Source organism: Arachis stenosperma, chromosome 6 (genome assembly GCF_014773155.1).
Source record: "Arachis stenosperma cultivar V10309 chromosome 6, arast.V10309.gnm1.PFL2, whole genome shotgun sequence".
NCBI classification, from domain to species: domain Eukaryota; kingdom Viridiplantae; phylum Streptophyta; class Magnoliopsida; order Fabales; family Fabaceae; genus Arachis; species Arachis stenosperma.
This window is the reverse complement of record NC_080382.1, coordinates 5,098,446-5,107,895: the sequence shown is the minus strand read 5'-3', so window position 1 is coordinate 5,107,895 and position 9,450 is coordinate 5,098,446. Positions and strand designations below refer to the sequence as shown.

The 9,450-nt window shown below is 34.2% G+C and overlaps 1 protein-coding gene across 7 annotated transcripts; it reads right to left on the bottom strand.

The window, feature by feature from the left end:
- Window positions 1–2,791: 2,791 nt before the first annotated feature.
- On the bottom strand, window positions 2,792–9,374 carry LOC130935014 (cation/calcium exchanger 5). Of its 7 annotated transcripts, none has more exons than XR_009067783.1 (4): window positions 8,373–9,374; window positions 7,357–7,953; window positions 4,972–5,682; window positions 2,792–4,882 (listed from the first exon to the last, which is right to left on the bottom strand). XR_009067783.1 is itself a non-coding variant. In XM_057864549.1 (4 exons), exons 1-3 carry the CDS (start codon window positions 9,213–9,215, stop codon window positions 6,735–6,737), a joined length of 1,611 nt encoding a protein of 536 aa, XP_057720532.1. In that variant the 5' UTR covers window positions 9,216–9,374; the 3' UTR covers window positions 5,465–5,682; window positions 6,687–6,734. The 7 variants fall into 7 exon arrangements, 5 of the variants coding, with proteins under 5 accessions (XP_057720530.1, XP_057720532.1, XP_057720531.1 ...); XR_009067782.1 differs by having other exon boundaries at window positions 2,793–4,879; XM_057864549.1 differs by lacking the exon at window positions 2,792–4,882 and adding an exon at window positions 6,687–6,905 and having other exon boundaries at window positions 5,465–5,682.
- Between the last annotated feature and the right edge of the window lie 76 nt (window positions 9,375–9,450).

Sequence of the window (9,450 nt, the reverse complement as noted above, 5' to 3'; positions counted from 1 at the left end):
AGCAACATCATCTCATATTTTGCATCTACTCTTATACCAATTTCATCTATTAAAATCACCCTACCTTTTGATCCCTAAAATTTACCTCCTCAATCTCCTCAACTTGAAAACCATCATCCTATGAGGACTAGATAAAAAAATGGTAGCTTGAAACCCAAGGTACTGCATAGCAGTACCACTGTCTCAGCTTATTCTCATTATGAGTAATTACCAAAATCTGTAAATACAGCTTTATAAATTCCTTATTGGGTGAATTGTCCCCAAATGAGAAGGTGGTAAGCTGTAAATGGATATTTGTATTAAAAAGAAATGTCCAGGGTCAAGTTACTAGTCATAAAGCCAGACTAGTGACTAGGGGATATACTCAAATGGCTGGAGTTAATTCACTCACACTAACCCTCACTTAGTTTGTAAATTGAATAAAGTTATTTATGCCTTAAAGCAAGCTCCAAGAGCTTGGTATCTTAAAATTACTGCTGCTCTAAGACAGTTTGGTTTTGTGTCTACAAAATTAGATCCTTTAATTCTGCTATTTATATATTGATTTATGTGGATGATATGCTTGTGACAGGAGATAGTGAAGTTGAAATTGCCTTAGTTTTAAAACAATTGCATTCAACTTTCTTACTCAAAGAATTAGGTGACTCTATACAAAATAGTAGCCGTGACTCATATTCTTGGTTCTGAATAAGTAGCAGACATTATGACAAAGACTCTCTCTCAAGCTATATTTGATAAATTTCGAAGCAAACTCGGATTGGCAATAAAGTCTTCCTAAGTTTGTGGGAGATGTTAGACTAGTATAGAAAAGTTAGTTATAACCGATAACTAACAGCATCTATAAATATATAGTTGTGATAGAAATTTACCATCAATGTTAATTCACTTCTTCCTTCTTTCACTACCTCATTCTCTCTCTATTCTTCCTCTACTGCTGCTCCGCATTCTCAATCAATCTTTCTTCTTGAAAATATAATATGAAGAAATTTTTTTATTAAGGGATTGTTCGATGCTAACTCCCGACACTTGTTTAAGCAAATGAGACGAGTGAGCGGACCACTCCACCAACCAAATTGGTTTGTTGTGCCTTTTCTTTATCGTCTTCTCACATTCCTTTTTTTCCGAAAAAATATTCATCATCAAACAAATGGGCGGTGGGCTTACCTCTTTTTTATTCTCAAATGGACTAGCCACTGGAATATGGGCAGTGGGCTTACATTTTTTTTTTCAAGATTTCAAATAGTTGTTTTTGTTAATTTGCATGTATACTTCAATTATTCAATTACTCCTATCTCATTTCTTTGGATTTTTCCATTGCTAGATCCCAATCTTGTTCCATTTCTTAATTCAAGGTTTGTTCTCCTTTTTTCTTATTCTCATCATCTACTTTTTTTTTGGAAAAAAAAAGCCTTTCAAAGGAAGAAGTTATATTCTTGAGAAAAGACCCAATTTGGTCTTTAGTCCAAAAAAAATGAATACTTCCAACATTTTTATTTAAGGATAATACAACTTTTTTGTAAAAGAATATAATTAAATAGTAATAAAAATTGGTCTTTTAGAAATTTTATTTGTAATTTGTGGGATTTTAAACTCCTACAAATTATTAATAAATTTATTTTTAAAAAATTTTTTCATCAGTAATAATTAAATGCAGAAAAACCATTGTTAGAAAGTAATGTTGCAGGAAAAAAAAGTAATTACAGTACGAAGACTTTTTAAAGATAAAGAATAACATCGAACATAAAATAAAATAAGATAACATTAATATTGATAATATTTGTATTGGTGATAATTACAACAGAAAAGATAACAATAATGATAAAGTATGATTACACATTTTTTTAGTAGTAGCGTCATATAGTTGTTATTGTTAATTTACATGTCTCAAAATTAATGCTTTAAGATTGGATATGAAAAATTTTTTAATTAATAAATAGTTCGAACTTAATTAAACAATTTTTTAAAAACTCAATTAACAAAAAGAGTCTGGATTTAAGTTTATTTGAAGTACGTTTCAAACTTTTACTGCATATTAGACAACAGGAATAAATGAATATTTAGTATTTTACATTATTAAACAATAACATTTATAGATTTTAATAAATTTTTAAAATTTAAAAATAAAATAATTTGATCATAACATATTATTTAATAAAGTTGATGGCAAAATAGAGAAAAAAAACTCAATACTTTATTAATAAATTATTTATGAACTTGAGGTAATTTAAGTAAAGAAGGATGAATTTAATAAATTATTTACGATTATTAATAATTGAATTTAGTACAATTTAGTGTAATTTAGACAATAAATGAGTAACACTAAATTTAAAATATAAATTTAATATATTATTTATGATTATTAATAACGTTGGTTTTTAATATATATATATATATATATATATATATATATATATATATATATATATATATAATAATAATAATAATAATGTTAGAGGTTATAAAAAATATATATCAATTTTATAAATAATTTATGATTATTAAAGTTATTCTGGTTATATAAATAGGAAATGAATAATAATTATTGTAAAATAAATAGATTTTAGAGGTTTGTGCTGTTGTATAAAACATTTATCAATTTTATAAATAATGTGATTATTAAAATTATTCTGGTTATATAAATAAGAAATGAATAATAATTGTTATTATAAAATAAATAGATTTTAGATGTTAGAAAAAATATTTTTAATGTATGTAAAAACAATAATTAGATTTATTTAAGGTTTATTAATTATTGTTATAAGCTATTACATATGAATGTAGGGTTTTTGTATAACAGATGTAGTATGTATGTTTGAAATAATTAATAATGTAATTGTTAATATAATTATATTATATTGGTATTTATAATGAAAATGTGATATTGTAGGGTTTACGAATGTTGACATGTGATCACTGTACAATCAAATTGTTGAGGGGCATTTATGGGAGACTGATTTTTATCACATTTCCCATATTGGAGTCATCCAATGTCAGTCAACAATGATTAATGCTCTAGTCAAGAGATGGTAGCATGAGACTCACACATTTTATTTTTTGGTTGGCGAGTGTGCTGTGACATTGGAGGATGTTGCGATAATTTTTTGTCTACCGACAAATGGTCTTCCGGTTATAGGACCCACCATGAGTAGTTTTGAGATTTTAGAGATCAAATTCTTGCACCAGTTTGGAGTTGCACCAAGAAAGACGGATTGTAGAGAAAGCTTCATAAAATTGATGACGTGGTTTAAGGATTTAAAAGATTGCTTAGTCTTGCCTGATGATATTCACATTCAGAGGTACGTAAAGCATCACATAATGTTATTATTTGAGATAATTCTGTTTGGAGACAAGTCGGGTGCAACGGTGTGCTGAAAATTTTTGCTGTTGCTCCGTAACTTCGCAAGGATCATACAATTTAGTTGGGGATCGGCATGCCTCGTGCACTTGTATAGATCATTGTATAGGGCAACTCGTGTCGACTGTGAGGAGATGGATGGTCCGTTGACATTTTTACTTACTTGGACTTGGATCCGTCTACTATTTTTTGTGCCAATTTCGAGCAATCCCTGAGTGTTTCTGATTGCAAACAGGTAAAATGAATTACTGTATGTCTTGAACAAGTGTAGGAAATTGTATTTTATTTTTTACAAGATAAATTAACTAAGAGATTATCTGACAGTAGGTGGCGTAATTGGGATCGTGAAAACCGGCCTCACAGATTTCATTCTCTTGCTCATTATAGGAGGTTGTTGGATGATCTGCAACAAGGACATGTATGTTGTAAAAAACAAGTACCCGTTTTTGTTTGGTCAATGAATTATTTGTTGTGTAATCCTCTTATACGTTCGACGTGTCCAGTTTGTTTGGCACACTTATGGCGTTGAACGCATTAAGCCAGACGTGATTCTTTTAGACATTCGTCAGCATTCGGTTATTTGAAGTGCTACAGTGCCGCTTATATCTTTCGAATGCGTTGAGTGGCATGCATCCGATAGATTCAGGAGGCAATTCTATTTGATCCAGGGCGTTCCTCACCAAGAGCGAGATATAGGTGCAGCACACGGCGAAGTACTGATTGGACCTAAGGATCAAGATTGGTCCAACACTCTTTTTGGGTGATGCAATGGACCAATCGGTATAGTTATATTCTTGATGATGACTTGGTGCCTTTACATTATTCTTTGGAAATTTACACACATAAGTACCAAGGATCATATGGTTCCCACTTGCAATTATCAGACCTCATTTTTCAAGAGATTCAAAGGGCTCTCTAGTGCACAATCAGGAGAATCAACAACAAGAACATTTTTCTTGAGATCTGATAATTGCAAGTCGACACCATATGCTCCTCTGTATCAATGCATGTAAATTTTCAAAGGATAATGTAAAGGCACCAAGTCATCAGCAAGAGCATGACTATACCCATTGGTCCATTGCATCACCCAAAAAAAGTGGGTGTCGGACCGATCTTGATTTTTACGTCAAGTCAGTACTTTACCATGTGCTTCACCTAGATCCCGCTCTTGATGAAGAACGCCCTGGATCAAACCAAATTACCTCCTAAATCTATCAGATGCATGCCACTCAACGCATTCGAAAGATATAAATAGCACCGTAGCACTCCAAATAACTGAATGCTAATAGATGTCTAAAGGAATCACGTTTGGCTCAATGTGTTCAACGCCATAAGCCTGTCAAACAAACTGGACACATTGAAAGTATAAGAGGATTACACAACAAATAATTCATTGACCAAACAAAAGCAGGTACTTATTTTTTACAACATACATGTACTTCTTCCAGATCATTCAATAACCTCCTATAGTGAGCAAGAGAATAAAATCTGTAAAGTGAGTTTTCATGATCCCAATTACGCCACCTGCTGTTTGACAATTTCTTAGTTAACTTATCTTGTAAAAAATAAAATACAATTTCCTATACTTGTTTAAGGCATACATTAATTCATTTTACCTGTTTGCAATCGGAAACACTTGAGGATTGCCGGGAATAGATGCAAGAAATAGTAGACGAATCCAAGCCTAATTAAGCAAAAGTGTCAGTAGACCATCCATCTCCTTGCAGTCGACATGAGTTACCCTATACAATGATCTATACAAGTGCGCGAGGCATGCCGATTCCCAACTAAATTGTATGATCCCAACGAAATTACAGAACAACGACAGAAATTTCCAGTGCACCGATGCACCCGACTTGTCTCCAAACAAAATTGTATCAAATAATAACATTATGTGACACTTTACATTCCTTTGAATGTGAATATCATCAATCACAGACTAAGTGATCTTTCAAACTCCTAAACCACGTCAACATTATGAAGCTTCCTCTACAATCCGTCATTCTTGATGCAACTTCAAACTGGTGTAAGCATTCGGCCTTTAAGGCCTCAAAACTACTCATGGTCGGTCTTGTAATCGAAAGACCATTTGTCGACAGACCAAGAATTATCGCCACATCCTCCAATATCACAACACACTTACCAACCGAAAAATGAAATGTGTGAGTCTCAAGCCGACATCTCTCAATTAGAGCATTAATCATTGCTAACTGGATGACTCCAATCTGAGAAACGTAATAAAATCTAATCTCCCTTAAATATCCCTCTACAATTTGGTTGTATGGATCCAACGACATTAAGTGGTCACATGTCAACATCCGTAAACCCTACAATATCACATTTTCATTATAAATACCAATATAATATAATTATATTAACAATTACGTTATTAACTATTTCAAACATACATACTAAATTTGTTATACAAAAATCCTACATTCATATTTTTTAGCTTATAACAATAATTAAGAATCCTTAAATAAATCTATAATATAAATCTAATTATTGTTTTTACATACATTAAAAATATATTTTCTAACATCTAAAATCTATTTATTTTATAATAATAACTATTATTCATTTTCTATTTATATAACCAAAATAACTTTAATAATCACAAATTATTTATAAAATTCATATATGTTTTTTACAACAACACAAACATCTAAAATCTATTTATTTTACAATAATAATTATTATTCATTTCCTATTTATATAACCAGAATAATTTTAATAATTATAATTAATTTATAAAATTGATATATATTTTTATAACCTCTAACATTTTATATATATATATATATATATATATATATATATATATATTAAAAACCAACGTTATTAATAATCATAAATAATATATTAAATTTATATTTTAAATTTAGTGTTACTAAATTACACTAAATTCAATTATTAATAATCACCAATAATATATTAAATTCATACTTCTTTACTTAAACTATCCTAAATTCATAACTTCTACTTCTAGTACAATACAATTAAAAATACATATTAATTAAAATTTCATTTCAACACATAATAATAATAAAATGTTAATCCTAAATTAAATATCTAAACACCACCTTTATAATAACTTATAGCTCAATAATTATTCACAGATTTTATAAATTAATTCTATTTTATTCGCGATTTCTAACACTTAATAATAATATAATATCATACACACATATCTAATCTCTAATTAGTACTACTATAATATTTTTACTAAAATCTAAGATTATCACTACTATTTTTATTAAATTAAAATATTAAAAAATAAAAACTTACATAATTTAGATGCCCAAAATAATTAACAATGTGAAACTCTAACCTTTAACGGATTCACTTCTTTTATTTTTTTGTCTTCTTAGCATTGTTTTTAAAAAAAATTTCTACTGCTTTGGTGGTCCAACAATGGCTGAAAATGGAGAGCAGTGGGGTTGGGAGAGCAGCCGTTCAGGAAACTGTACGAGAGTGAAAGTGATGGGTGTTGGGAGGGAGGTGACATTCGAATGATATAGGAAGCAACGAAGCCAACCCTGGAAACCCGCTGCATGCACGTCACATGGACGTCAGTATGCAAATCGGACAGTCCACCGTCCGATTTGCTTCATCACAGCCCAGTGAAACACCTATACCCCGTAACCATGCCATACACCAACACTTACTACATATCAAAATTAAAAAGTTCTTTATAAATTACCTTTTTAAAAATAAAAATTTTACGAAACCAAATCCAGAAATACAGTCAATTTACTACCCGACTTGATTTCATCCTCTTGTGGTTAGGTTTGGATTTGCTTATGAATATAAATCGACGCTAACAGTAACAATCACCCTGAAAACATGGCCACCATCATACTCACTGCTACAAAAACAACATAGAGGCCGACGAGACAAAACCCCCAAAACCTAGGCACTCGGAATCTGCACCAAGTGATCACTAAGAGAGACCCCATAAGGCTTAAAAGTAGGAACACAAATGCAATCACGATACCTACGTGGAAATTAAGCACATAGGCTTTAGGGTGAATATTTGCCGTCTGAATCACCAGAGCTGTTCCAAGACCTACAAGCATGTTAAACATTGGTCCAGCAAAGCATCCAGCCATTGCCATAACCGGATGACCGGCTTTAGCTACCGCAACATCGGCGACGAGATCCCCCACTGAATTTCCCCATGCCAGCACCGTGAGACCGAGGATTGCCGGTGGTAGCTTGAGAACTAGACCTAAAGTTTCAAGGCAGTTCACCAGTTCTCCAGCTGTGGTAGATATCCAAAACACGCTCATAACAAATGCCATGACAACCACAGGTATTTGCTCGGTTTTGGGAGGTTCTTTTTCCATTACTAAATGAAGGCATGCAAGGCAGAAGCTTGTGGTGAGCACCACTGACCAGAGGGGCAAGTCAGTGTTGGGGAGGAGGAAAGCTATGGGATGATCAAATGGCACAAATGATTTGCAGGCATATAAGAGGGCTATCGGACAAAGAGCGATGTTGGCCGACGAGTAAAGTCTGCTCCATTGCGACGGCACTGGCTCGGGGATCGACAGTTTTAAGAGAGTTGCAACAGGAATCTCCCATGCTTTAGAAATCTGAATGAAGAGAGCAAGGGATAAGTCAGGACAACCTCCAATAGAATAATGTTATCAAATAAACTAGAATTTTATCCCTGCAATGAACAGCATTGCCTAGTTTATGTTAAAGATAAGAACCATTGCCTTAATTATACAATCAAAATGATCATGGTTACATCAATGCAATGAGTTTAATCAGAAAACGTGCACAGTACCATGAACACTGCAAAAAAGAATCAAACGAATCCAACGCCTAAATTCAAATGAGTTAGTAAGAACATAGATCAGGTTCCTTACTCCTACTACTATTTCTTTCATTCAGGTTCTAGCCAACAAAGTAACAAAGTTACCAGATCCAATTGCCATAAAAAACCAAATCCCTTTATATCAAACTCTAAATCAGAAAAATTATCAGTTTAATTGAAATTGAAACATACCAATCCATAAGCTCCCGGGAATCCAGAACTGCGCTTCTCGTCGTTCATAGATCCCGAAACCTTGGCGTCGGAGTCAACGTGCACCGCAACTAATTCCTTCTGCTCCTCAAGATCTGTGGAAGAATTCCCACTCTTGCCTCTGCCATCACCTACTCCCAAGTCCATATAGAACACGAGACCAACGAAGAATGCATAAAACCCTACGAATCCAATCGCCTGCCACAGGAAGATCTCAGCGCTAAGATACACGTAGAAGAGGAACATCGCTGCCGTCAAGTAGAAGAGCACGTCTCTGACGAAGGGCGCGGGGTCGAGGGAGAACGGAGCAGCGTAGATGGCAACGAATCCGACAACGAGGGCGGAGACGAAGGTACCGGCGGAGAGGATGGCGCCGAATCCGGTGCGGTACTGGCCGGAGCGGAGGGCGGCGAGGGAGGAGAAGACGTCGGGGGAGCCGTTGCCGAGTGCTAGGAGGGTGACGGCGGCCATGGAGGGGGAGAGATTGAGGTGAGAGGCAAGCTTGGTGGTGACGACGGAGAAGTGGTGCTGCGCGGTCTTGATGAGGATGTAGAATTGGAGGAGGAGGAGCATCGAGAGGGCGGGGATGGAGAGGAGGGCGTTGCGGCGGAATAGGCAGTTGTGGATGTAGAGGTAGTTGAGGATCCCGCCATTGGATCCCTCGTCAGCGGAACACGTGGTGGTTAGAAGAGACCTACGTGTGATGACGGTGGCGGTGGAGGTGGAGAAGAGAGAAGGAGAAGATGGTAAATTTACGAAGAAGAATAGTAATATGAGAATGAGAAGCAGCAGTGTGAATGAAGATGCAACTGCAGAGAAGGCCATCCCAGGGCCAATGCCATTCCTCGCTATTATTATTCTTCTCTCCACTCAACTGCACCTAACACCTCACACTACTACTATACACTACCGCGTTTTTTGCTTTCTCGTCTGTTAAATGCAACCTTTATTCTTTTTTTGTTCTTAATTTTGACACCTGATTACCATACCTTAATCACGTTTTTACTCTCTTCTAATTAGTAATTACGACTGTTTTCATGTTATGATCTAATAACCAGTC

Bases quoted from the DNA above. Each gene is read 5' to 3' on its own strand.
- LOC130935014 (XM_057864547.1), bottom strand. From the start codon at position 9,215: ATGGCCTTCTCTGCAGTTGCATCTTCATTCACACTGCTGCTTCTCATT. The intron at 7,954-8,372 runs GTATGTTTCAAT...CTCTTCATTCAG, and splicing joins TCCCGGGAGCTTATGGATTG to ATTTCTAAAGCATGGGAGAT. The intron at 5,683-7,356 runs GTAGGTATCGTG...GTGATATTGTAG, and splicing joins CCTATGTGCTTAATTTCCAC to GGTTTACGGATGTTGACATG.